A 27,748-nucleotide genomic window follows, 5' to 3' on the forward strand; every position below is an offset into this window, starting at 1 on the left:
TTTAGCAGGGGCCACTAAACCCACAGGGCTGGCATCGCCCTTCCCGCGCTGAGCCTCCCAGCACCGGCATGCGGAGCACTGGAAGGGCAGGAGCCTCCTCCAGCAGCTGGGCCCAGAGGACAGCGGGGCTCCGCGTCAGAGACGTAATGGGGTATGCGGGGGTTTGAGGGGCTCTGTTATTGTCTCCCTTCGCTCTTTCTAGGCCTGACGATGCACCACTCCGCTGGCCTCCTGCCTGCAGTGCTCTCCCCGAGCCATTTTGGATTTGCACAGCATAAAACTTAAACCCCTCCGGGCCGAAGCAGCGGTACCTCACCATGGGGAGGTGAAAGCCCCCAGGCAACACAGCCTGTCAAGAGTGCGAACGACTGAACTGGAGGCCGGAGGGTGCTGCCTCTTGGCTAGGCAGCACAGCTGAGGGAGCCGAGGTCCCTGCCAGTGTGCCCAGAGCCTGTACCCAGTATGCTCAGACTGCTTGAATTTTTCCCTATGTACCTAGTGCCTGGTGCCTCGGTTTCCCATCAGGAAGCAGGATGCTCGGCTCTACCAGGCAGGCTGGGGCTCCATTCCCAGCAGCAAGGAGTTGCTGCAGTCACAGCCTTGTGCTTCCCACCCGTTGCTCGCACGCTGGTGAGCTCTGCCCGCACGGGGCAGTCACTGGAGCTGCTCCCACACCATGCACAAGACAGTGAGGCGTTTGTGCCTGAGGTGTCGGAGCCATTTCATTGCAAACACAGAGGGAGCACAGATAGTATTTATTTCCAGAATAATGGCTCCGGTGCCCCAGCCCTTGGTATGATCCTGCATGTGCAAGGCAGGCACTGGCAGGCCCGGGAAAGGAGCCCCACCAGAGAAACCCCAGACCTGCAGGAATAGCGCTCTCAGCTGTTCCAGCATCTCCTCCCCAGCCGGGCCATGGGCACGCTGGAGGGGCAGGAAGGGATGGGGTGGAAGACCCAGAGGGAAGCTGCCCCTGTGCTCCGGGAGCCGCAGGGGTCTGTGCCGTGACTCAGAGAAGTTCAGTCTCTGGCCTGGGTTGCAGTTTTCCTTATATCACTTCCAGTGATGTTCGACATTTGTTCGTTCCGGCTGTAAAACCTCTCCTGGCTCTACACCAGATATTTTCTCACCTCAGTGCCTCAGCCAGAGCAGAGCTACCTGTTGGAGTACCTGCAGCTCAGGCACGTTGGCCTTCATGATTAACATGCTCTTTGCTCCGGGCGTGCTGCATGGCAGGAGGGGTGGGAGTTCAGCTCCAGCTCTGTGGCCCCGGAGATGCCAAGCAGCCCTGCCCTTGCTATGGCAGAGAGGGCTCGGCGGCCCATGCCCCGTTGTTCAGGGCCCGCGTTCGGAGGAGGGTGGTTTTAAACAGGAGTGGTGGCCATAGCAAAGCAAAATCCTGATCTGCTGGCCTGGGCCTGGGCGTTTGGGGTCAGGAGTGCAGCGGGCAGGAGGATTTCCACGCACTGTGCTCCAGCTGAGATGCCAGCCCTCCCGTGCACACACAAACGCCGTGAGCTCCGCTGTCCCGCGGGGCTCGCTCTCCTCACAGGTCAGGCTGACAAACGGGAGAAGGACAAAGCCTCCAGTGACTCTCCCCGTGCCCGCAAGATCCCACCCGGGCCAGCCGGAGGGAGCCCAGACAACCAACCGGCTCCAGCGCCGCTGCTGCTGAAGGGCTGTTGACGCGGCAGAGCGGCATGGAGGAGCTGCTTCACTTTGGGACGGGGCTTGATGGAAACCCCAGAAATAGGAACGCTTGAACCAGTTCCCACGGCCAGGTTAGTGCCCGAGGGTGAGGACGGCTTCATGTATGAAGAAGGAGCCTGAGAGCAGGCTCTGCCCGCTGCTCTGCTTACAGCAGGGTTTCATGTTGCAGAGCTCTCTTTGGTTTTCGCTCCCCATAAGCTAACGGTCTCCTGCTTAACCAGCCCAAGAGACCCCCCGTGGGGTGCCGAGAGGGTTTGGGACACGAAGAGGTGACGTTCCCTGGGAGCTGCCTTCCTCCTAGTCTCGGTGCCTGTGCCGGATTCACGCCGGTGACCCGGGAATGGAATCGCTGGGGGCTCTTTTCGAGGGCGGGGAGGCAGCGGGTGCCGGGGGACGCCCCGGGTCTCTCCGCCGCGGGAGAGCTGCGCGGCCCCGAGGGCCCCCGGGCCGGCGCTGCCGGCCGAGCACCCCGCCACCCCTCCCCGCGCGGGACCGGCCACGGAGGGCGGCGCGCTGCCCGGCGGGGCTGCCCCCGCGCCTTCTCCCCGGCGCGCTCCGGGCCGGCGGCGCGGGGCGGGGACGGGACGAGCCCCGGGGAAGCGCGGCAGCGTGCGCGGGGCCCCGCGGCGCTGCCCGGGCCTGCGGCTGAGGGAGGGGGCCCCCGCTGCCGCTGCCGCTCCCCGGGCGGCGCGGCCCCGCTGGCGGCGGGGCGGGCGGAGCTGTCCTTCAGCACCACGGCACCTGCCGCCGCCGGTGCCCGGGACAGGCGGCGCGGCCGGGCCGGGCCGGGCCGGGCCGGGCGGCGCGGGGCGGGCGGGGGGGCCGGGCGGGCGCGCAGGCGCAGGGCGGCGCGGCTCCTCAAGGTGTTGGCGGCGCGGCCGAAGATGGCGACAGACTGAGGGCATGGGGCCCGGCGGCGGCGGCGGGCGCGGCGGGGCCCGCGAGCTGGCGCAGCCGACGGGGAGGCGGAAAGCCGAGTGAGCGGGGCCGGGGCATGCCCCCGAGCGGCGGGCGGCGCTCCGCGGCCGGGGCCGGGGCCGGGGCGGGGAGCGGCGGCGGGGCCGAGCCAGCGCGGCGGCCGGCGGCGGCCTGTAGGCGGGGGCGCGGGCATGGCGGCGGCGGCGGCGGCGGCGGCGCGGCGCGGCGGCCGCAGGTGACAGCGGCGGCAGCGCGGCGCGCCCCGCCGCCGCCGCCGCCGCCCCCCCGCGCCGCCCCCGCAGCATGATCCGCGGCGCCTGGATGTACCCCCGCGGGGGCGCCGCCGGCGGGGCGGTGTGCTGCGCGCCGCGCCGCAGCGACAAGCCGGTGGCCGACCCCGAGCGGGCGCAGAAATGGCGCCTCTCGCTGGCCTCGCTCCTCTTCTTCACCGTCCTCCTCTCCGACCATCTGTGGCTCTGCGCCGGGGCCAAGCTGCGGGCGCGGGAGCGGAGCGGCGCCGGGCGGCCGCGGGGCCGCGGGCCGCGGGCCCTGCTGGCGGCCGAGCCGGCGGGCGGCAGCTGCGAGGCCCTGCTCGGCAACCTCAGCCGGGCCGCCGGCCCCGCCGGCCCCTGCCCCGCCGCCCGCGGCGACCTGGACTCGGCCTGCGCCCGGCTGCACGCCCTGCAGCGGCCGCGGGGCTCCCCGGCCGGCGCGCCCCTCCGCTCGCCCCCCGCCGCCGCCCCCTTCTTCGCCTCTCCCTCCTCCAAGAGGACCTTCCTGCAGGCTTACTTTAGGAACTTCAACCTCTCCTTTTGTGATACTTACACGATCTGGGACCTGCTGCGGGAGATGGCCGGCCCGGACGGCCTGGACTGCAGCGTGGACAACCTGATGGTGGACTTGGTGGTGGCGGCGGCCGGGGCGCTGGGCGGGGAGGCCTGTAGCAGCTGCGTCCAGGCGTACCAGCGGCTGGACCAACACGCTCAGGAAAAATACGAGGAGTTCGACCTCTTGCTGGAGAAGTACTTGCAATCGGAAGACTACTCGGTCAGATCCTGCCTGACAGACTGCAAGGTAGGAGGGGGTGCTCCGGGGTCCCCCCCCGTCCCGCCGGGCGGGCGGCCTGGGGCGAGCTGCGCGCTGTCCCGCAGCCCCGCCGAGCCCCGGGGGTCCCGGCTGCCGTGGCCCTCCTGCCCGCGCACCTGCCGGAGCCACGCTCCTGCCTGCCCACGGGCTGGGGCTCTCCCTCTGCCCCCCGAGCCCCAGCCCGGCCGTGCCGGCGGGATGGGTCCAGAGCCCTTGGGGCAGCAGGGATGGGGGTGGTGGGAGCGAGAGGGCGGAGCGGGGCTTGTCCTGAGCACGCGTGCGCTCGCGTATCCCTTCACGCCCATCTGCGCACACGCAGCCTCCTGACACCCCACTCCCCACCAGCCTCACCTGCACCCCTTTACGTGTACGCGTGCACGTTCACCCGTGCGCATGCAGGCCAAGCCAGGGCAGGTGTGGGGCCCCTCACCGCTGCCTCCGGCCCGCTGCTGCTGCGGAGGGGTGCTGCACAGGGCTGGGGCAGCCCAGGGCTCTGCCCGGCCGTCGTTAAGCTGAGGTGTGTAGACAAGCAGTGACCTGAGATGAACCATGGTGCCGGAGCCCCTTCCCCGCCTGCAGCAGCTGTTTTCCAGCCCTTCCACCGCTTCTCCCCGGGGAGATGGGCCAGGGGTGCCGGGATGTGCCTGCCCCCTTGGCGTTCCCCCCAGCGTTTCCCATCCCCAGCCCCGGGGCATGGTCCGTGTTCCGAAAGCGAATGGGTCGCCTCCCCCAGCATTAGTCGGATCGAGCCTCAGCATGGTGCCATCTCCTCTCCAAAACGAGAGCCGCAGTCGCATCTCTGTCCGGAGCCCGGTGCGGTTCTGCTGGGTGGTCCCCTGCTTTCTCACGAGTCCCAGCACTGTGGCTCCTCCAGCCTACGCCTGCTCTGAGGTGCCAGGCTCACCTGTGCACACTCCCTCCAGACATCGCCTCCAGGAAGCGTAATGGTCTTGATAATTAAACCTGCTTTCCCTCTCTCAGAGCCGTGTCTTGGGGGAGAGGCAGCGGGGCATGTGACAGCATCGTCCCCACAGGGACGGTGGCAGAGCAACACCCCTGGTGACAGGATGGGGCTTGGCCACTGCTCTTATGGGAGAGTTTTGAGGGACACTTGGAGCTGCGGTGGTGCTGCGGGTGGCTCTCGGCACGGCGCTCATCCCCTGGGAAAGCGCAGGAGGAGCACTGAGGCACAGCGCTGGGGACACCGAGGTGGTGTCTTTCATCAAGGGCACAACGGCGAGATCCTGGCCGCTGCTCTCAGGCCCACGTTTCTGCATCGCTTTTGTACGGAGCTGGTTTTGGAAAGGAGCTAGGGCTCGCGTTCTGGGCTGGTGCCAGGCCAGGTAATTGCAATCTGCTTGCCCAGATTCCCCCCGTGGTTTCAAAGGTACATAGTATTCAGCCTGCACTGAGTGGTTTGGTCCTGCTACTCCGCTTCCCCAGTTGAATGAAGGGATTCGGCGCTGCCTGCCTTTGCGCTGCTCCCGCTCCCGGGGACCCAGCGGAAGCGGGGTCTTCCCATGCTGTCTGCTGTAAGCGTGTATGGACGCCCTCACTTCAGGCTTAGCGTCCATCTCTGCCGAGTCCAACTTGCTTGTGCTCCCTGGTATAGAAATCTAGAGAGAGCAGCAAAGAAAGATACGAAAATAATCATTACCTTCGGGTCTTGGGCAAGGAGATGTTCCCATGGACTGTAAAGCATCTAGAAAGAGAGCCGTGCTTAGATGAGTCTTTATTAAGTGTCCCTGGTCTTAACATCCTTGATGAGAAACAGGAAACGAGCTTAGAAGATGCAGGGCTGAAGGTAGCAGCGGCAAGGCGCGTGCCTCCTCGCTTGCTCCTTGTCACGTTGACGGTTGCATCCTTAGAGCATCTGTGAGCACCAGCTTTGCGACTTCACAGGCGGCATTTGGGAAGCAACAGGAGGGCGCAAGCAGTGGGGCCAACCTGTACGCGCTCGCCCAGGCCACCCGCAAGGAAATTTCCGGTGCGGGTGCCCGAGTCCGCACGCGCCGACCCGAGTCCTCGCAGCTCCCGCTCGTTTCAGTCTCTCGTGAAAATCAGGCCACTTATTTAAGGTGCTTCGGTACGTATTTAGGTGCCTTACTTTAGACTTCCACAGCTGCGAGTCTCAGCCTCACCCTCTCAGTGGCTGTTCCCCATTTGTGAAATGAGGCTAACGCCAAACTCATCCAGCGTGGTGGTGACGAGCGGGTTTTGGCCTGATTTCAAGTCCCCTGGACTTCAGCAGGGGCTGCAGTTACTCGTTGCATTGGCAAAATCTGGCTGGCGGGATTTTTAAAGCAGCCTGAATTTGTAATTCCTATCCAGATGCTGAATAATACTGCATTTTCTGATGTGACTTGCGGCTGCATGCTGCTCATGTGAATACCTGCTTGTAAGCGACAGCAGAGAGCTACCGCTCGATGGTAACAACATATGAGAGCAAATGACAGCAAATTAGGAGTGGAGGAAAACATAATAGACAGCTCAGCCGGCATGAGGGGCTCCTGCAAAATCCTGGTAGCAGGACTCTGGCTGCAGAGAGCCCTGTAGCTGGGTAAAGAGGATTTAAATAATATTTCTGGGGCTGGGCGAGTATGTGGGGCAGGGGACCGTGGGAGCAGGGCTCCTGCACCGCGTGGCCGCCTCCCGTTCGCATCCTTCCTATTCCATAATAGCGGCTGGAAAAATGAAGGCGGGGAAACAAAGCAGCTCCAGCTCACCTGCACACAGCCTCCCTCGGCAGAGCCACGTATCCCCCAGTAATTTCGTCCCCAAGGAGCAGTGAGGCTCGATAAACAGCACACATGGAGCTCTTTGGCAGCCGAATCACCCCGGTGATTTTGGCTCTTTATTGCATCTACTTTAAAACAACAACAAAAGCCCCCCCGGAGCAGCCGGTTCATTCTTACGGCAGTAGGTTTGACCCTGAGTTAAAAGCTTGGAAACGGCTGAGTGTTGTGGGTTGGTTTCAGGAGGAACAGGGACACACGAGTCCCGTTGTTCCCTGTTGATAAATCATCCCGAGGGCTGACCCCGATTTTGAGGTGCTGCGCTTAGCAGGGGAAAGGGGGGTGCTGCGGGGCGGGGGGTGAGCAGCATCCTGAGTATCCAAACAGTGGATCCGTCTGTGCCCGGAGCTCGGGGGAGCGCTCAGGGAAGGCTGAGCCAAAATCACCCTGGGAGCTGTGGGAGATAGGAGTGCCGTGAAATGGTGGGGTCTCTGTGTAATTCAGCTGCTTACTCATTGCTGTAATATTCTCCTTGGCCTTTTTATTTTCTGCTTGGAGATAATTCCCGGGCAGATTCCACTTTCTGCATACGTTGTTGTTATTCTCGTGCAGCATCAACAGCTTCTAAATGACACTCTGAAAATGTTTTACTTATTACTCCTACAACTAACACCAAAAATCCCTATGGCTGCAAGACAGTAAAATGTGAAAATATGTTTCTCGGGTTTATTGTTTGTTTGCATTTTCCATTTGACGGGGTTTCATGGAGGCTGGCTCTCACAGCTGCTTGCGGGCAGGTCCCCCGGCACCGTGCGAACAGGGGAGGGAGAGGACGAAGCGGGTCCGCACGCTCTCTCCATCTTCTGAAATACATTTCACCTCTTGCAGTGAAGAAGACCTGAGTGCCAGCTGCTGGGGTCATGGTGCTAGTTAGTGGTGATGTACATAAAAAAGATGGGAAATACTTGGGGTTTTTCTGCCTATAAGAGGGAAAGTTTATTAAATGAGTCAGGAGCAGCTGCCTGCCACCTCCATCTCCCCTTTTCCTGCATGACTTGTACCCTTTGTCACTGCCAGACATGATAAACTTCGTGCACTGAGCGGTTGAGGTGACACGTCAGTAGCATCCTTCAAGAGGGCTCAAGGAGGTCGCAGCCTGGGGACATGAATGTTGCAGCTAAACGTCCCTCGGGAAATGCGGGGCAGCACGCGAGCCGTCGGCTCAGGCTTTGCAGGACTTAGTGCAGGAAGAAATCCCCGTCCCTCCAAAGTGATGCCCTGCGGGATGCTTATGGCTGGTTTGTGCCTTTTTTCCCGTCTTTCTGAATAGGCAAAAAGCAGTGTTGCTCCAGCTCAGCCACCGCCAGATGAGAGGTTTGCTTCTGTAAAAGCAGAGCACTGTGTTTGTGCTGTCTCCCTCACCAACAGCCGCTACGGAGAGCTCTCCTAAAAGTGCACGCTCCCACCGGTACTAGGGCAAATCAAGATCTATGGGACAAAGCCTGCTGAATTAAGGACTCATTAGGTTGCAAGAAACAAAGCTGTGGAGAGAGAAGGACTGACAGCCAGGAGCTGCAGGGCCGGGGCTGGTAACAGAGCGCTGGTGGGAAGGCGAGGCTGGACAGGACCTGTAGCATCTCAAATTGTATTAGATTACCAAGGTTTCTCTGTGTGCATGGGCCAGGGCCTGTTGAATCCCGCTGCGGCCCTGGCCAGATCTGTTTCTGCACCTCTGGTTTCCCTGTTACCTACTAGAGAGCCCATCCGAGGGAGCCTGGCAGGGCAGGGTTTCACTCCTGAGGCTTTCGCGACGTGCCGATGTTTCCCTGCTGCGGGTGCACGGGCGATGCAGTGAGAGACGGAGGCTGGTCCCCTCTGTATGGTGCCATGGCATTGCGCCTGGCACAGCCCGTACCGCGCGGCTGGGGAGCAAATCTGTGGTGCCCGGGTTCAACACCCTCCAGGCATCCTGTTTTCTTGCTCTTATTTAGCCAGAAACACCATCAGCGATCTGCATCTCTGCTCAGCATCCCTCCCTGCGAAGCATCTTCTGGAAACACAAGCGTGCTGGGACCAGGAGCTTTGGGAGGGCAGCGTCCCGGGGGCACCCCAGGGCTGGGGATGCCTCCTGGGGGAACCGAAGCAGCCTTTTACTGTCACAAAAGCAGTTCAAGTTGAGTTTGTCTGGGCTGGGCTTATCCAAAATGCTGCTCAACCTGGTGCGCTCTGGCTCCGAGCCGGGATGGCTCCTTGCACGGGGACCTGTGCGCAAAGGAGAGGTCCCCTGAGACCCACGGCAAAAGTGCTTTTACCAAAATCTTGCTTATGTTTTGTTTTTGTTTTTTTTTTTAAATGTGAAGTTCAGGGTGGAGTTACATTAACATTGCGGCTTGAATCTGCCGATGGGTGACTTCAAAGCCGCACCCTGGGCTGGGACCCTTCTTGCAGCATGAGTGGCCTCGTGGGTGCTGCACCAGGAGCAGCGGTGCCTGGGTGGGGAGAGGCTGCTCCCAAGCACCCGGGCAGCTCCGGTGTCTGCACCTGGAGCTTTTCCTCGGGAACAAGCCTGGCTGGTGAGGTGGAGCTTTACTGGCATTTCATGAGGTGAAAAAAGAGTTCCAGAGTAAATTCCAGAGTAATTCCAGCAGCTCAGCGCAGTACGTCATTTGGCAGCTTTAGCAAGACCACATGCACGAGCGTAGCTGAGTGCACAGCTCCATGTTACACACCAATTCCATGTAGGCAAGGGTGAATTTTTTCAGCCCTGCACAAAGATGTGATTAAATTGTGTAAAGAATTTGAACGAAAGGAATGTGTGGGTTTAGGCGCGCAGTTACTGCGGGCACAGCCTCTGGCACGGCCCGATTCCTGCGCCTTGTGTCGGGTGCCACCTGGATGCTTGAAAACAGAGGGCAAAGATCAAAAAATAGAAGAACTAAAAACTGACTGATGCAAGGAGCTTGGTCTGTAATAAAATAAGTGTCAAGGTGTCAGAAATGCTGCAGCAGTGCCCGGGATGCGTGGGAGCGCTGCGAGCCGGGAGGGAAGGGGGGTGCTGAGCCGGTGCTCGGACAGTCCCGTGTGTGGCTCAGGGTCGAGACATCTCCACGTGCCTGGGAGTGCCCAGTGGGCTGGCGGCCAGACCCACGTGGTTGCTGTGGGGTGAAGCAGCCTGGGGTGGGGGCAGCAGCTGTGGAGTGCTCCCCCCAAGCCCTTGGGCTGGGCTGTTGGGTGGTCGTGCTAATGGGGAGAGGGGATTTACCGCTGATTTCAGTGGTGTTTGGCTGCCTGCTTGCGGCTGGTTGCTTGTCTGTTAGTCTTCACCTGTTAACATGTCGCTGATGCTTAAGGGAAAAAAATAGGAGTTTATAAAGGCAGCAAGTCTCTGTGCAGCAACAGGCAGGTTGGCAAATGGTGCAGGGAAGAGTGCGAGGGAGGGCGAGAGATCTGTCTCCATCAAACTGTCACCAAGTAGCTACAAGTGACGCAGGCGCCAGCGCCTGTTCCTGTGCCCGTGTGCTCCCGGCTGTGCCTGCTGCCGCCGGTGCTGGATGCACGTGAGCCTGGGTTCCTCTCCGTGCGTGCCCATCCCTGGGAGCATGATGCGTGCAGGGGGGCTTCACCGGCGAGGTGGAACGAGCTCCTCGGAGAAGCAGGCTCAGCTGCAGAGGCGCGATGCAATACTTCAGCAGCTAACAATGCTTTTTGGAAAGCATCCGGCGTGCTTTGGTCCTGTTGGGTGCGGGCAGCCTCTGGGAGTCAGCGAGCTCAGCAGCGTGTGTGACGGTATCAGCAAAATGTGTGACCTGGTGAAATGACACAACCCCCTGGTCCCCCCTTGCTGTACGCATCCATTGCCACGGGCTGCCTGGGGTGGCCCAGGCTGGGGATGGGTTGTGATGCTGCTTTTCATAACAGGCAGCGATACGCGCTGTCCCCGCAGACAAAGGGATCTGGTAGTGTCACGCTGACTGCCAGCCGTGCGAGCATCCTTGCGCTGCCGGGGGAGAGGAGGCAGCACCCTCCCCATAGCTGGGCACTGAGAGGTGGAAGAGGATGCACACGGTGTGTGCTTGAACGCAGGGCATCGCTGGGCCTGCCCACGCGAAGGGCTTCACTTGGTCCCCGTCCGGGGACAGGCACCTTTTGCATCAGGAAAGGAGCCTTTTGCGCACGGCAGGGATCACGCACAGCCTGGCCTCTCCCCGCAGCAGGGACCCCGGGCACCACCGCAGGGCTCGGCACCTGGGAGCCCCAAGGACCGCACGCAGCAGCCCCAGCCCCTCCGCACCCCAGGACGCAGCGGGGTCTCGTTGAAACATCCCATGGCCCCAGGGCTGGCCCCACAGGTGCCCCGCGGGGCTTTTCCTCTGTTGCCTGGCTCCAGAGCTGCCCGCTGGGGTGGGAGGCAGCAGGCAGGCAGGCAGGAGAGGCAGGAGTGCAGGATATACCTGGCTGCCAGGGGCTACTCCCGCTGTCACCGGGATGCCATTAGGATGCGACTCATGCCTGGCTCCGTGCAGAGGATGCTCGGCTCCGCTGTCGTTTGAAGGGCAATGACTCAGAGACAGCAAATCTGTGAATGAGACACGGAGGCTGTTTGGGCAAGAAGCAGCCATCTGTCCACGCTGCCTGCAGCCCCGGCTCCCGCGGGCAGAGCCGGCAGCTGCCTGCCTGAGGAGGCTCGACCAGTTTGGCCTCGCTCCTCTTCCCTGCTCGGCTTTTGCTCTTGGCTTCTCCCCGGGGCCTCTCTCCTGGGGTGTCAGAAGGAGGAGCGGTGCTGGGCGCACACAGCCAGTGTGGGCTCCCCCAAACTCTGCTGATGTGGCCCTTGACATTGTGTTTAAAAAAAGGCAGCGTGGAACAGCATCACCTGGCAAGGTTTTGGCTTTCTAGAGCCCTGCCTGCGTGAGCATCCCAGTGCTCCTGGTCCCAGCTGGAGAAGAAAAAACACTGCCTGACCTCCTCATCCTCTTAGGAGTAAAAGATACATGTATTAGGCATTTTAACTGATATCTCTGCACAGAAGCTTCTGCAGGTGGATGGAGGCTGCGGAGGGGTGGGAGGGCTGGCAGCAGGTCCCTGGCGCAGGCGGGCAAGGGGAGGCACTGCGGCAAGGAGAGCTGGAGAATGTCCCCATAACCAAGAAGTAAGCTGTAAAAGGAGAGATGTCCTCACGCTTGAGGACACAAAGCAACTATCGCCAGCCCGAGGTTAGATGAGAGCTCTGCTCTGGACGGTTTATTCCTCACAACAGGGTCTCCAGTGTCATCCCCAAAGCCCCTGGTTCTGGTGGCTGCTGGGGACGGGTGGAGGCAGGTCCTGGCTGCCCTGGGCAGAAGCCTCCCTCATCCCACCCGAGGCCCCCTCCGGCCTCCACCTGGTTTCATTAGAATTTCCATTCTAGCCTGGGGAAGCATCTCTAAGCTACTGTCTTCCCATGAGATGCTTCAGTTTCCAAGAACTGGCATTTTCAAAAGGGAAAAAAACCCTTTAGCCAGAACATTCCCAGGCAGCCACGTTACCAACCGCCGCTTCAGCCGCTCGCCCGCTGCACAGGCCTGCCCCTGCAAACCGGGCAGGAGATGCTCGGGGAGGTAGGGAGAAGTCCTCCCCCACAGCCGCCTCCTCCCCTGCGTGTTCCCCACACCTGGGGCGGTCCCGGCTCCTTGAGCCCTGGCTGGCAGGAGGTGCGGGCAGGCAGGCAGCGTCCGGCAGCCCCGGCTGAGTCCGGGGCATGCAGGGTCGGGTGTTGGTGATGATTATTTCACAAGTGGCAGCTGCTTTCCCCACTGCCATGTGTGGGCCGTCTGCAGCCCCCAAGCATGGGAAGAGGGGATATTTGGGGGTGTGGATGCTGGCTCAGTCTGCAGAGCTCTTTGAGGGTACGTTTGAGAGGTTCCTGCAGTCCCTACTCCCATCCCAAAGGTCTCTGAAGTGTCCGGGCACTCCTGCTCCCAACACGTCATTGCTTGGGCTGCTCGGCAGGAGGTGACAGGTAGGTGACAGGAGAGGTGTTGATGGGGTGGGAGAAGCACCGCGTTTTGCTGGCTCCCTGCACTGGCTGCCTCATGCTGTTGGGGGTTTTTGCTCCTGAATGCGGTCTCCAGATCCTTATTTGATTCCAGGGGTTCTTCAGGGCATGGCTGATAGCAGAAACGCCATCTGTAGAAATGCTGTTTGTCATTTGTGTTTGGCAAAAAGTTGTAACCTGTCCAGCGTGCCCGGCATCCCTGTCAGCCCGGCCCTGCTTCCCGTGGGGCTGGCAGGGGTTGGAAATTTCTGTGTCTGGGGAGCGCATCTGCCTGCCTGTTGAGGAGGGATGCTTGTGCAGGCAGGACATGTGCAACACCAAAGTCCTGTGATTTTTTTGCTGCCTGCTGCTTAGTTTCTAGGTGATTTCTAGGTGTGTGGTTTGGATCTGTACACCTGTAAGTTATCTGGATCTTTGTCATGGCCCCACAAGGCCATTTCTCCTAAGCAGGCTGCAGAGCTTCCCTGCGCCGTGCCCTAAGCCCAGCCGTGCCCACAAGGCAAACCTGCTCGCTGGAGTCCCTGGGCTTGGAAGCACTTGGAGTGTTGCAGCCCAAAACTGAGCTGGTTGGGCATGTGGAAAATATGTCTGAGGAGGTGCTTGTGCAAATCAAGGCATTTGACTCAATGGTGTTTATGAACTGTGCCTGATTCCCCTTCGCAAAGCTTGCGAAGCAGTGTCTGCCGAAGCCCCTGTGTACGTGTGCAAGAGCAGCATTCATTTGCTGTGATGTGTTAGTTGTTTGTCATTGTTCGTTGCTCGCCTGTTAAAATGAGATCGTCAGGGAACAGCACTAGCTGCTGGGATGGAGGGCCAGCTTGGAGCACAGTCCTGGGGCAGCGATGAGCCCAGGGCACGGGGCAGCTCTCCAGGCACTTCTTGCTCATGGAAATGCAGGGCAAGCACCTCCGCTCTGCAGGGGAGAATTAACCTTTGTACCATGCTTTGGAAGGTCAAGTTTCCTTGTGTTAGCGTTACCAAAGATGCCAACCCCTTTGCTCACCCCCTTGTCTTGCAGCACCCTGCCTGTGACTTGCTGCCTTCCCTCGTGTGCCCGTTTGCTCTGCGGGTGACGGGGTGCTGGGCATGCGGCCCCGAGGCTCCAGGTGCCGGCTGTTTCCAAGGGTCCGGCAGGCAGCAGCAGCCAGGGCAGCCCTGGGGCTTGCCCGCATCCTGGCTCCTGGCCCGGGAGGGGAGGCAGCCTGCGGGCAGGGCTGGCACAGGGGGACCGAGCAGACGTGCAGCTGCCTTTGTGGCAGCTTTACAGAGAGAAGAGGAGAGCCCCCGCCTGTCCTGGGCTTGCTCCAGGGAAGAGCAGCAGGGATGGGGCTTCCCCGCAGGAGTGCATCCCTTGAGGATCGTTGCCTGAGGAGGAGGGATGCTGGCCGGGAGCATCTGCCTGCTGCTCACCGTGGAGACTGAGAGTTATCCTGGGTTTTTCTCCACCTCCCCGGGTGCGTGAAGGCCGCACCTGGAAGGGAGGGGGAGATTTCAGCAAGCGGTATTCAGCCAGATATATAAAAAAAGAGGTTCCAGCTCTCAGATCTGACATGAGCCATGTCCAGTCCTGTTGTCTCCATCAGTAGAAGCTGCCAGGGGTGGTGATAAGCGTCTAGAAAATAATCTTTTGCTGCATTTAAGGGACCTCCGCACACAAGTTAAGCGTAACAGGCCCTTGCAGACACCTAAACAACCCCAGTGTCGGTGTGGGAGGCTGTGCAACTCCCTCTGCCCCCGAAAGGTGCCTGGGAGCCGGGCTGCCGAGGTGGGACACTCCTGTCTCCCTGCTGTTTGCTGCATGAGGGAGCTGGAACGGGCCAGATCCTGCTGCTCACCCCGCCGGTGACACGCACCGAGCATGGCATGAGGCAGGCTGGGTTCCTCCCACTGCGGAGTGTGCCTTAGACCCTGTACCATGTTGTGTTCCCGTTCATACAAAAGAGACCTTGCGGGATGCTGTGCACCATTCAAGCACTTGAGTGAGAACAAGGGGCTCCTGGCAACATGCAGGATTGGGCCCTTCCACGTGCATCGGTTGCGAAGGCAGCCCTGTCGTGACGCCCCAGTGTAGCCCTTGCTGGGCTGGGCACTTGCACCCTCCCAAAAACGATGCTCCAGCCTAACCACTTCCTTGGAAGGTAGATGCACCCGCTCTGCCGGAGAAACTTCTTCCTCGCCCCCGCCAGCTGGTGGGTAATTTATGGCTTGTGGCACTGAAGTGTCTAGCCTTTATTTTTTTATATCCTATCTAATGTAACAGGATGTTCTCATTATCTGTATAAATGTTTAATCTACTTTCGAATCCTGCTCAGCTCCTGGCTGCAGCAGTATCTAATGGGAGTGAATTCCTCAAGCGATGCTAATAGATTGCAGGGACCTGACTTTCCCTCTGTCCCAACTCGATTGTGTTCATCTTCAGCTTCATACCGGTCTTTAATTACTTTTGAACTAATTGGGCTGATAGCAGACTAGGCTGCTAACTAACCCACCGGTTACCTGCAGCCTCACCAGGGGACTAGCAAATGAGAGATGGGCGCGCGTCTTTCCGGAGCCGTGCCAGCCAGTGCAACTACTGCAAAGACATCACTGTGCTCTCAAGCAGCCCTCCTGCCCGCCTCGCCGAGCCCTCCCACCTTCCGAGGTGCTCTGAAACCCCCAGGAGTTATTTTTAGGATGCTGGTTAATGATCCTCTGGATTCCCTCTCCCTGCGGCCGGGCTCCCGCTGCGTGACGGGCTCCTGCGGGAGAGCAGCGCTCGGGACGGGATGCTTCCCCCAGCCACGTCCGCGTTGTCTCCTTGTTTTTCTAGCTGAGCCATGGTTCAGTTATAGCTGCCGAAAGAAGTGCAGCACTGGAGCGAACTGCTGCTCTCCCAGCCTCTGTGTGGCTTTTTCTTGCCTTCTGCTGCTCTTCTTTCTGCCCTCACCATCTCTTGGCGTTAGCGTTTAGTTCGGCCCCCTCTGCAAGGCAGCCAGGCAGGACCGTGTGCTGGGGGGGCTGTTAAGGAGCGGTTAGTCGGTTACTCCTGCAGCCAGCATCTGTATCGCTGGAGCTGCTCGAGCCTCCCGTCACCTCAGGCTGGCTGCTCGGGGGAAATTTTATTTCTCATCGTTGTCTTGTCCTGACACTTGACCAGTCTGTAGGTGGGTAGCTGGAGTCGCTCATCCTTTATTACTGGGTTCTTTGGGTTTTGTTGCTGCCTTGACCCCCCTCAGCATCCCATGGTCCCGACCCCACTCTGCCAGGGGCCAGTGCAGAAACGCCCCCCATGTAGCCGCACACTGGTGATCGGGCTCTCTGCCTCATCTGCTTCCCGCTGTCCTTTCCACAAAAAAGTGTAGTGTCAGGAGCTTCTCTGGGAGGCCGAAGGCTTAGTCCCAGTGCAGGCGTGCAGCCTGGCCGCAAGCACGGAGCGCTGGGCTCCCAGGCATGGAAGGTGAGCTCGATGCTGGAGCATCCCAGCTGCATCACTCCGCTGTGGCAGGAGAGAGGGAAGGACTGGGGCTCCGTGGAGCCTGCCGAAATGCATTCCTGGCTGCACAGTAACCAGAGTGGTTTTGGGAGGGAGGACTTGGCACATCCCCAGCAGGCGATGGCTGGGCGACCAAGCTGTCCCCTCTCCCTGCTCCTCTGTGGCCAACCTGTAGGAGCGGGATGGGGGTGGGTGCACCCATGCCGGGGTGACGGGGGAGTGTCCAGTCTGGTTTGGTGTGTCTGGGCCAGGTGGTGCCGGTCTGTTCTGGTGTTTCCCACCCCTTGGCTGGGGCTGCGATGCCTATGCTGGTGTGCCGGAGCCCTTACGAGCTGGCAGGGTCGGGGCTCTGGGGAGGGGGCTCGGTGCCTTCATGGCCTGGCCTCCCCGCAGCCCTGGGACACCCTCCCCCTTGGGTGCTGGCCATGCGGTGTTGCAGGGGAGATGGAGAAGGACAAAGCCCTCCAAAGGCCGAGGAGAAGCTGCTTGTTCCCTGGCCATCGGCTGTTTGTCCCAGTCTCCTGGCCGACTCTCCTGGTGTCCATCCCCTTCCCATGCATACCTTCACGCTCCCATCCTGGCCTCGCCTTCCCAGCGAGCTGGTCTTCTCCTCTCTAAACCCCAGCCAAAACCCTTCTTGAAAGGAGAGCATAAAGCAGCGGTCTGGATTTACTGTTGCCCCTCTCGCTCGGCGGGCTCAGCGTGGGAGTGCCGGTCCTTTCTGCCTTTACTGTGCTCTCGGGCTTGTGTGCATCAGACATTTCTCAGGACAGAGACTGTCTACCGCTGGTGTTGTGCAGCCTGTAGCACAATGGGGCCCAGTCCTTCCTTCCAAGGCACTTCCAGAAGGAGCAGGCTCCATGTGCGTTTTGTTTGGATTCAATACATTTGTTTTACAGCAGCGCCTGCAGGCAGCCCACCAAGACTGGGGCCACATTGTACTAGACACTGTCCAAGCGTGGGTAGTCACTGCCAGAAGAAATCACAGGGCGAATAGAGGGGACAGACCCAGGGTGCGGGGGGACTGAACACGCTGCCGACATCACGTACGCTGGAGCGAGAGCTGGGGTCTGTGCTCTGGGAGCTCGTGGGCAGCGGTGAGCAGAGCGCTTCCACCCCATCATCATCCTCCCTTGGAGGAAGGACACATCTACCCGAAGGTGGCGTTTGATAGTTAAATGAAAACGTTATTTTGTGGGAATTGTAATGTTTTCAAGCAGTGGTACGGTATCAAAAGCTTACCGCAGTGGGCTGTGGTCCGCAGGAGCTGTTGTGCAGGGCCGGGTGGCTGCAGGCGGGCGGCTGGACCGCAGGGGTAAGTCCTGCCTGGGTCCCGATGGCTGCAGGGCCGCTGTGGCAAACCTGCGCTGGGCAAAGCGGGAGCTGCGGTGGGAGGGAAGGGGCTCCAGGCAGCGCTGGGCAGGGAGCAGGCAGCACTGCCCGCCCTGTGGCCCAGGGTCCCACACCTCTGCCCCTGCACCCCACGTCGCTGTGGCTGCAGTGCTGGCTCCTGCGCTGGGTGCTGTGACCCTGCACCGCAGCGAGAATCTGTACAGGGTGTTTTCCTGGATGGTGCATGGGCGTGCTGGGAAATGGGGGGACCTATGACGTGCAGGCACACAGGTACCGGCTGTGGAAAGCGAGGGGCCTTGGCAGTGGTCACTGCCTTTCCATTCATCCAGTTGTGACATTAATTAGTGTGATTATTTATTTTTCTTCTTGCTTGCTGTGTAACAGATAGATGCAGCCGCACAGCCGTGCTGGGATGCCAAGTGCCATGTCTCCTAAGTGCAGTCCCGGCCGCAGCGCTGCTGAGGGCTGTCCGGTGTCCGAAGCGAGGCCATGAGCACCGCTCTTCCAGGAGATGCTCCCCGTTTTGGTACAGACTGCAATTACGGGCTGTTCCTCCTGGGTTTGTTCCAAGGCGAGAGTTGCATCTGCTGGGATGAGAGCAGGCTTTTCCCTGGCCTCTGCACACAGCAGCCCTCAGTTGCGATAGGCAGATTAGCAAAGAAATGAGCCTGTAAATGTGGTGCCCGCCCCTGAGAGCATCCCTGGGCTGGGAGCTGGCGCTGCCCGGGGCTGCCCCTGGCCCAGCGCACCCACGGGTGTTGAAAGTGTCCGTGTGTTTGCAGAGGCAGGTTGAGATGCTTCTTCTGTCCTTTGCCCGCTCCAGGTGTTCCCAAGGCATGCAACGAGCTATCTGATATCGTGAACTTCAGTGTGATAGGACTGTTACCTGGGCTTTGAGCGTATAGGGTGCATGGAGGTCATGCTTTAAACCTGTTTTCTCTTAGTTTTGAAAGATGAGAGCTTAGGGAGTTGCGTGTGTCTCAGACTTGTTTTGAGTAGCTTGGAGGGGTTTTTATTTTTGGGGGCCCTTTTTTTTGCTATAAAAGAAAGGGCTTTCAGATAGTGTCTTTATTCCAAGAACTGGGGATTAAAACTGAGATGCTAAAAACTATGAGCTGCTTCATGAAGTCACTGAGGTGTTGTGAGTGGGTAGCTCCGACTTACGTCACTTTGGAGCAGTTCTGGAGTGACTTCAGTGACAAGATCGGGAACCGCTGGAGCTGGTGGCAGGGACACGGGTCTGGTCCCGGGATGTGGGTGGGATGCCATGGCTGGGGAGCGCGGGGGCTTCTCCTGCCCAGCACCCTCCCTAAGGACAAGCCCGATCGGTGCCGGATGCGGCACAGCCTCCCCTGCACCCGTTCTGCCCTGGCACACCGCGCAGTCGCAGCAGCCGCAAACTGGCGTCATGCACGGGATAGCTGGGGGAAAACTACTGGGAAAACAAACCCTGGAGGTGGGTGGGCTGCAGGCTAGCAGAGAGCCTGGTGTGGGCGCGTGCCAGCCGGCCCCGGTGGGCAGCAGGCGGGATGCTGGTCCAGCAGCACGGCGCGGTGTTTCCAGCGGTGTTTGAGGAGCACCAGGTCTGGCAAGCGGCCGGGGTTCGCACCGGTGCCGTTCCCAGCACCCTGCAGCCTGCGTGCAGCCAGCCCCGTTCCCACCGATCGCCCGGCCCCATCCCACGCCGTTCCTGCTGGCAGCCTCCATTGCGGTGCCCAGAGCCGCAGACGCTGACTCCCCTCCGTGCCCTACGGTGCCGGGGTACAATGGGCAGAGGCGCCCCGGCCCTCGCCTCCCCTGGTTGTGAAACGGAGGATCCGCGGCTCCAGCGCTGTCATCGCCAGGCACAAGTCAACATTATATAAAAAAAAAAAGTAAAAACAATACCAAAAAAAAAAAATAATCGCACACAGTTGTTGGGTTTTGGGGTTGGGGTGTTTTGGTTTTTTTTCTTTCTCCCCCCTAAACCAGAGCATGTGAATGTGGCAAGGCAGGGATAATGCAGCTCCAGAACTATCAAAGAAGTTACCAAAAAAACAGCTGTTACAGATATGATGTTAGAACAGCCTATAGCAAAGCTAATTAAAAAAAAAAAGGCTGTTTAAAAAGCTCAACATTGTTAATGTCAGAATTGCAGGCGGCAGTAATTGAATACAATGGTAATTGGACATTGCAGCGTGTGTTTGTGACTCCTCCTGGCCGGCCGTGGACGTTAGCGTTCCCTTAATCCTCTGCCATCCAAGGGGCTCCTCTCTCCCCCCCTGCACGTCCTGCTTCCCCCTGCTGCATCCTGATGTGCCAGAGCTTGGAGAGATGCCCGAGCGGCTCATTAGCAGTACTCATTTCCCTGTGTCCAAGATTAATGAGGCGCAGCCACTCCAGATGCTCATCTCAGGCCATGATGGAAATGTGAGTCCCAGAAACCGCTCCGGGAGGGGAGGGGGCAGCTCTCGGCCAGGGGGGTCTGGCAGGGGCAGGCAGGGATTTCTCCTCTCAGCCCACCTGGAAGCTGATGGCTGGGCACACGCGGTGTCCCGATGAGCCAGGCGTGAGCGAGCTCCCTGCGGGTGCAGGTGAACGGGGCGGTGTTGGGAGGAGGGTTTCGGGCAGGTTCCCTGGCGCTGGTGGGGCTCTGGTCCGAGGGAGCGGCGAGCCCGGCGGGGGCTTGCGGGGTGCTCATGCACCGTCCCAGCCCTGCGCAGCTGCGGCCGGGTCGAGCACTCGTGGCCTCAGCGGTGGCAAAGAGGAGGAGGAGAGTTGTGACACAGAGCCCAGCAGCTTCCAGCGTGAACACCCATCCTCCAGCCCGAGCACGCTCCTGGGTCTCCTTCCAGAGCTCACCCCAGCGCTTCCTCAGATCGGTCAGCAGAGCTCAATATTCTTGCAATTAAATGCAGCCCCGGGCAGCTTTGCCAAGCGATAAACTCGCGCTCGGCTTCTCAAAGCATCCAATTTGCCTGCACGTGGTGTAACAGCTTATTACTGCTGGGCAGCGGCTCCGCTCTCCTTGGGCGTCCCCTCGGTGGGAGCAGCGCGGGTGGGGGGGTTGGCCGGTAGCGCTGTGCTGGAGGGGTGCCCCCGGGCAGTTAGATGGGGGAACTCCCCACCTTGCTCAGGCGTGAGGTTAGCGGAGGGCGAGCAGCAAGTCTTGCTTTTTCTGTGCAGAATGAGGTTATTTTGTAGGGGAAGGCTCCCCACTGCCCTCTCTGCCCTCATCATCCTCCTCCCGCTCCGGTCTGCAAAGCCCCCTTCCAGAGAAGCGGGTGCTGGGCTGGGGGTGCTGCCCCAGCCTCTGCCTCTAATTAAGGAGAAGGGTTCGTTGCAGCTGGGCCGGGCCCCCTGCACCATTAGCAGGGTTTTCCTGGGGGGAAAAATCCCAAGCGTTGATTCCTGCTCTAATGGGAAAACAGCAGCTCGTTGGGTTAATTACAGCTGGTGGACCCGGTGGGCACCTGGACTATCCCAAGCACGGCATCCTCTGCAAAGGTGTTGCATCCCAAGGATGCTGCTCCATCCCTGCCCCTTGGTTCTCCCGAAACTTAGCTGGAGTGGTTCAACAGGCAATGCCAGTGTTTACAAAATACTGGCAGCAATAGATTGGCATTGAAATGGCCAAATTACTTTAAAAAAGGAGTACGTTATTTTGTGCAGAAATACTAAGAATGCAGAAGGACTCTGGAAAAGCTGTTTGATGGGGGATGCCATCCTGGTACTGACAGGAGGCGGCGGGAGGAGTGCAGCCGGCGAGGAACTCGATTTGGCACAGAAGCGCCTGCGAAAAGGCCGTCCCTCTGACTGCTGCTTTCAGATGTCGGTGGAAGTGTGAGCAGACAGGTAGCTTAACTAGATAGCTATTGGAAATCCAATTCGTTTTGTTCCTTTCTAATGTCTTTTATGATGGGGTATTTCGGCACACCGGCAAAATTCAGGTGCGGATAGATAGCCTGTCCTCCTCCTCACATATCATTGGGTGTCTGAAGGTGGCTCCTTCCCTAGGCAGCAAAACTCCCTGTGCTTTCTTGGAGTCACCTAGCCAGTCCTCTGAGCTAAAAATGCAGGAGGAGGGCACCGAAATGGAGCTTTTGGGAGGTCAGGTCACTTATATTTATTGGCTGGAGATCAGCCAAAAGCAGAAACAGAATGGAAGAAACGCTGATCACAACCGAACTCACTTCCTGAAGAAACTGTAAAGGGCAAGGAAGGAAAACAGAGAGCTTTCCTCGTTGATTTAAGCAGAGAATAAATTTCTTCCTGTCCTAAGTTCTTGCACGTCCTTTATAACAGCGAGAGAAAGCAAGCTGCGTGGGGTAAGCTCAGAGATGTCGAAAGCTGTTGAAAAACCAAAGCCGTGAGGCGGCTGCTTGAGCATCCTGGGGAGTTTGCTCCTTGCCTGTAACGCTGATCTTTGCAGATGCGTGACGGGAGGATGCTGGTGTCTCCTAGGGATCTGTCCGCAGCTCGGCCTGGTGCCGGTGGAGTGGGGCAGCTGCCAGCCCTGTTGCACCAGCAGGTCTTCGCTGTCTGTATTTTTGAACAGATGTGGGCGGTTTCCATCATGCGCAGCTGCGGGAACGCTTGCAAGGCCCGGAGGACCCACAGCCCAGCAAGGCGAGGGCTGGCTGGGACCGGGGCAGCCACCCGGCCCCGGTGCTTCCCTCTGGGCAGGTGGGTGCCCTGGAAAGGAAGGGGAAAAGGGGAAAAGGCACCGGGAAATCCTGGTGCCTGCTCGCGATTTCTGGGTGAGAGCACCTCCTCTGTCCTCGCCGGCGGCTGAGGTATCACCAGCTCTTTGCTTTCACTCAGTATTTTCATTAAATTCACGGGAATGTCCTTGTCTGAGACCCCAGCCCTCTGCCAAACTTCCCTGATGGGAGAAACATTTGGTGGGGAAAACGTGCAGATCCGTGCGGAGTCCGCTTGTGCAAGCTGTGATTCCGCAGAGAGGGGGATGAGCCCGAGCTCCTTCCTGCTACGCTCTCGGGAGTCTCCTGTGCCGGCTGCCCCTTCTGCCTGCGGGGCCGAACCGCGGGTTGCTGCAGCCTGAAGCCGGAGCTGGGACAGGGCAGGTGACAGGGACCTGCCAGGGACCCAGCGTAGCATCCCTCCTCACCGGGCTGCACGTGTCCCCAGCTGGGAGCCGTGAATGCGACCGGGGCCTGGGAAGCAGCGCGGGCCAGCGTCAGAGATGATTCAAGGGCTGGGAGGGAGACTTGCAAGAGATGTAAGGAGTAAATCAGTCGAGCTTGCCTAAGTTATGACTAAATGGGGAGTGTGATACATCTGCAAATATTAGAAATGTGTAAACACAGAGGAGGGAGAGGGACGGTTTATGGAATGATTGAAGGGAATGAACTTTTGGATGGAAAAATGTAGGTCAAGTATGAAGGAAAACTCGTAGGCAGTGAGAGAAGTGCTTTCAGCGGTAAAACAACCTCCTCGGGAAACGCGAGGAAGTCCCATTGATGGAGATGTCTAACGCTAAGCCAGATGAGGGCCTGGAAAACAGGCTGAGCGGGAGGGATGGATTCGGTGTGTCTCGTCTGGTCCTTCCACCCACACCCTTGGGGCAGGTGGACGGGGCCGGGCGCACCAGTGGTACCCGTCCAGCTCCGCACAGGCTGCGCTGGGCTTCGGGGAGGTCCCCTGGGGCTGCCGGGCAGGGGGACGGGTGACCTTCTCCTTACGGAGCAGTCACCCTGCAGACTTCGCTTGTGAGGGTCCACGCACAGCCCTTCCGTGGCACCGCCGAGCAGTTCGGCCCCTGGGGAAGCGGGGTGCGGCAGCCTCGCACCGCTGCTCGCCCCAAGGAGGGGAGCACCCACCGCTGGCCCCGGGCGGTGTGCTGGCTGTGGGTCACGTTGTGGATTTGATCCCTTTCCCGTTTGCGATTCGTTTGTGGATGGATGCTGGGGTCTGCCGTTGCACGTGCTGGCACTTAACATTTGCAGCAGAATTTTTCTGAGCAAATACAACGCCGCGAGCTGTCTATAAACGATGCACTTCACCTGATTGCTGTTTATTGTTCATTACCGTGGAGCACTGAAGAGCGGGTGCAAGAGAGAGGCTTAAGTAGTAGGACACTGTTGGTGCTATGTGACTGGCAGACTTGTTGCACAGAAAAACCCCAAATGATTAATCACAATAAGGGAGCGGCAAGTTTATCTTTTTCTGGTACGTATCTTAATTCTTGTTTAAATTTGCAGGCTGTTTGTGGTGTAGTTAATGCACCCAGTTTTTAATCCTGAAAACTTTATGACTTGGGGGAGAATTCGCCCCACCCAGCTTCAGTCATCTAGAATTCAAGCGGCTGGTCAACACTGGCTGTCAGAAATCCTCTGCAGTCAACAGGGAAAGAGCAGCACCTCCAGCCGCCTCGCTGCTGGGTGCTCGGGGTACTCCGGTGCTTCAGAGGGATGTGTTGTCCTCAGGATGCCCCCTCTCTGTTGCCTATAAAGGCAGCCCAAATAATTAACTCAGATAATTACTAATAATTAAAATAATAACTAATTTTTAGAAGATTGAAACTAAGGAAATTCACCCCACCCCATATGCCTTAAATCTCCAATGGACCTAAAAGCTCCTTGGAAAACGTTTTTTATAGCCATTTCCATGGGAGTGCTTGCTGGGGGCAGGTCTGCATGCCCGCCCGCTGCCCACCCGGCCCGGTGAGCTGCGGTGGGATGCCTGTGCCTTCTAACGGGGAGAAGGGGAAGGCATCGCCTTCAGCTGGGTGAGCCAGAGCCCCTGCCTGCGGGGTGCCCCTGCCTGCTCTCCTGGGTCTGCGTGCCGCGGCTGCCATCCTCGGTACGTCCCTCCCAGAGGCATCCCCACGTTTCAGGCTATCGCATAGCGTGTCCTTGCAGCTGCAAGCTCTTTGGGGCAGGGACCTCTCCGTTTTGCTCCAGATTATGCATGCGTCTGTAGTTGTGCGTAAATAACAGCGTCGTGTCGAGGCAGGGACTTGCCGAGTCCTTGGAACGAAGTAAGGATGTGTTCCATCTGGCTAAGTCCTAGACAGGCAGTGGATGGTTTGAAGCCTGTTTTACACCTTCTGGAGAGCTCATCGCACTTGTGGAGCGTCCCAAAGGAGACGTTCCCAAAGGAGAAAAGCTCATCGCACTTGTGGAGCGTCATGAGCCACCCCACTGAGGGGGCCTTCTGTGTCCTCCTCACCATCCCCTTGCTCCCGACTCGGTCCCTGGGGGCACAGAGGCTGGGGGGGGGACACGCGTTGCAGCTGGGGTCTGGAGCACGGGCTGTGCTCGCCCTGCCTGTCTCCCCTCCTCCTCCTCAGTCCCGGGGGAGTCAGCTCGGGCAGATGCAGGTCCAGACCTGCTCTTCCCTCCTGGTTGTGTCCTCACAGTCAGATTGCAGAGTCAGTCCCTTCTCTGGAGCCATTCCACTTTGTCTAAATAATTAACATCCAATGGGCCGGGGAGAAAAAGCAGGACTGCAGCTGGATTTCCCACATCCCAGCTGAAAGCTCTGACCACAGGGCTATTGACTGCTCTGAAAGGCTTGCTCCATATATTGTGTCCTGGTCCCTATTAAACTTTTTGTGATGAAAGTTTCACCAAAACTAACATGCTTCCATGAAAATTCTGGTTTTCATGATTTGGCATTTTCCAGGAAAAAAAAAAAAAGCCTAAAATAACTTGCCAAGAATTTCCCAACCAGCTTTAATCCTGAGGCACTACCATGGTCCAAACAAACGATGATAAGGATCTATGGAAAACATGGGGAAACAAAGAAGCGATGTTTTTAAAGCCTCCAGAAAATAAAAATGCAGCTGGAAGGAGGAGTACGGGGTTTTCTCCAAGCATGCCGAGGAGGGAAATTCATTCCCTTTGAATCACAGGGAGTCCTTTCTAGTTGGTTTCAAAGGAAGTTGGATGTGGTCATTAACGCGACCTTAACTCTGTCGCTAGTGCCTAGATATATTCATAGATGAGCTGGAAGTGCCACGGAGGGTGCTGCTCTTCCCAGCGGTGTCATGGCTTTCTGGCAGCCTGAGGAATGACTGCTAACCACGAGAAACGAGAGCTCTCCCTCCCTTTTACAGCGAGCGAAGGCAAACAGTTCCCACCCATGCCTGATGCTCGGGAGATAAAGGGGGATGAGGAAGATACGGTCTTAACCAAAGCCATCTGGGCTGTGCCCGGCTGGCCGCGATGGGCACGACTGCATGGAGGGTGGAAGGGAAGAGCTGGTTTTTGCTGAGGAAGCTCATCTCGGTCAGCTGCAGATGAATGCCGCTTTCTCTCCCCTGCCCGCGAGTGGCGGTGGCAGTGGCCCCGAGGGGGGGGTCCGGGGACCGGCCAGGCTGGAGGGGCGGGGGTTGTGGCACAGCCTTGCATCTGCAGTTGCAGGTGAGCCCCCAGGTTCCTTTTGCTTCTGGAAATGTTGCCAAGCACAGCTCTAACCAGTGAAAAGGCGAGCGGAGCACACAGGGGCATCTGTACCGCCGTTTGGTACGGTTGAGTGTCAAAATATGCCTGTAAAATGAACGTGCTCCCCCCAGGGTCTGCCCATTTGAGCCAAAAGAAATGGCACAGCGAAAAGTGCCAGATTTCTATGAATTGGGAACCTCCCCCAGAGCCAGGTAGATGGGTGGGGAAGGTGAGGAAGGTGTTATTTGGTGGCAGAGAGGGACAAGCCTGAGGCCGCAGCAGCTGCATGTGCTGTATCCCAGCGGTGCCCGCCTGCCCTGGCCGGAAGCTTTTCCAGCAGGCAGAGACCTTTGGAAATTTCCGATAAAGATCAGCCCACGGTCCGTTCTGCTGTCCCATGTTCAGAGCTTGTGGGGACCAAAGTGCTCTAGAGGAGGCATGAATCCCTGCCCTGCCCCAGGGGAGCAGCGGGGTGTCTCGGCGAGGAGGAGGATGCTCTAGGACCGGCCATAAGCAGTGCTTGATTTTTTTTCGCGTGATGGACCAGGCTGTCTGGCCACCGGTCTTGGCAGAGTCACCACGGTCTGTCACAGTGCCTGTCTGTAGGGGACGTTAGTCCATGTGGTTAATTAGCTTTATTTTTGTGGTGGATTTAGTTTGTTAGATGAGTTCCACAGTCCCAACACTTTGGTGGTTTATTTTAATTGATCGGTGTGTTCAGGAAGCGACCCCGATGTACTGACACGCACTTCTCGCATGAGCTGGGCGGAGGTTTCCCTTCCCCTTTCACCCCGTGTCTCTGCAATGCTTCAGCTACCCCGGCGTCTGGGGAGGTGACATGTCCCTCTCGGTGGCTTCCCCTAGGCTGTCTACAAGGCCTGGCTGTGCTCCGAGTATTTCAACGTGACCCAACAACAGTGCCGACACCGGATCCCATGCAAGCAATACTGCCTGGAGGTGCAGACCAGGTGCCCGTTTGTGTTACCGGACAATGACGAGCTGATCTATGGAGGTTTGCCTGGCTTCATCTGTACGGGTAAGGAGGTCCGGGGAGCAGGGCCAGGCTCCCCAACACCCCGGGCGGCACGGGGGACAGGGCAGGGGTGGGTGCTGATGAGCCCCGTTGTGCTTTGCAAGCCATGCACCAGATTTTGAAGGCTTTTTGGGGTGGAGGAGGAGGAGGTACAGTGTGGAAACACATGAAGCGCTGCCTGACTGCCAAAACGTGGCCATCTCGGGGTGAGGTGTAAGTGGTTAATGGCGACACGGCAACAGCCCGACAGCTTAGCGCAGGAAATGAAAGCCCTAACTGTAATTGAAAGCCACAGCAAGCATGTAAGGGGCCGAAGGTGATGGGGTTAAAGCAGGGCCAGGACATTTGACTGCTACAAGCAGTGTTTGGGGTGCCTGAACATGCCTCAGGGCTGTGGTCTCTGCTTGTCAGACTGTGCAGGCTCGCAGCCCTGTCGAGGGCCAGTCCCGGGGGGTCTCTGGGTGTCCCAGTTCTCAGGCTCTGCCCATCCCGCAGCGTGTGGCTGGCAGGCACCGGGACTCCGCAGCCCCATCCGCAGTCTCCTGCTGACCCCATCTTCTTCCTCCGCTTCCTTCCCGCAGGGCTGCTGGAGAACCAGCTGCCTGACGAGGAGGCCAAGTGCTGCGAGGTGCAATGGGACTCCTGCGACCACCCCCCAGACAGCAACGACAACACATCCCCCAAATCCACAGCGTCCGAGTCACTCCATTTCCACCGCCACGACCCCCACCTCCATCACCAGCGGCAGAACCACTACCACCTCTACCACCACCACCACCACCACCAGTACCACCAGCCCCACTCCCCATCCTTGCTGCCGGTCTCCGCAGGGTCTCGCCTCAGCAGCAGCAGGATCAGACTGTGCGTGCTGGTCCTGATGCTTCTCCACACCATGGTGTCCTTCTCGAGCGTGCATGGCGGCGGCGGGGCGGCAGGTGGAGGGCTCAGCCTGGAGGCCCTGCCCGCCCTCGAGGAGAGCGTGGCACGGGACGAGTGATGCGGAGGGGAAAGCCGACC

General features: G+C 59.0%; 1 protein-coding gene across 1 annotated transcript; it reads left to right on the top strand.

The window, feature by feature from the left end:
• The first annotated feature begins 2,931 nt into the window (after nucleotides 1-2,931).
• NALF2 (NALCN channel auxiliary factor 2) lies at nucleotides 2,932-27,748 on the top strand. The gene is made up of 3 exons (XM_059824555.1): nucleotides 2,932-3,702; nucleotides 26,563-26,734; nucleotides 27,313-27,748. Exons 1-3 carry the CDS (start codon nucleotides 2,932-2,934, stop codon nucleotides 27,726-27,728), a joined length of 1,359 nt encoding a protein of 452 aa, XP_059680538.1. The 3' UTR covers nucleotides 27,729-27,748.

The sequence above is a fragment of the Gavia stellata genome, chromosome 14 (assembly GCF_030936135.1).
Source record: "Gavia stellata isolate bGavSte3 chromosome 14, bGavSte3.hap2, whole genome shotgun sequence".
In the NCBI taxonomy this organism is placed as follows: Eukaryota; Metazoa; Chordata; class Aves; order Gaviiformes; family Gaviidae; genus Gavia; species Gavia stellata.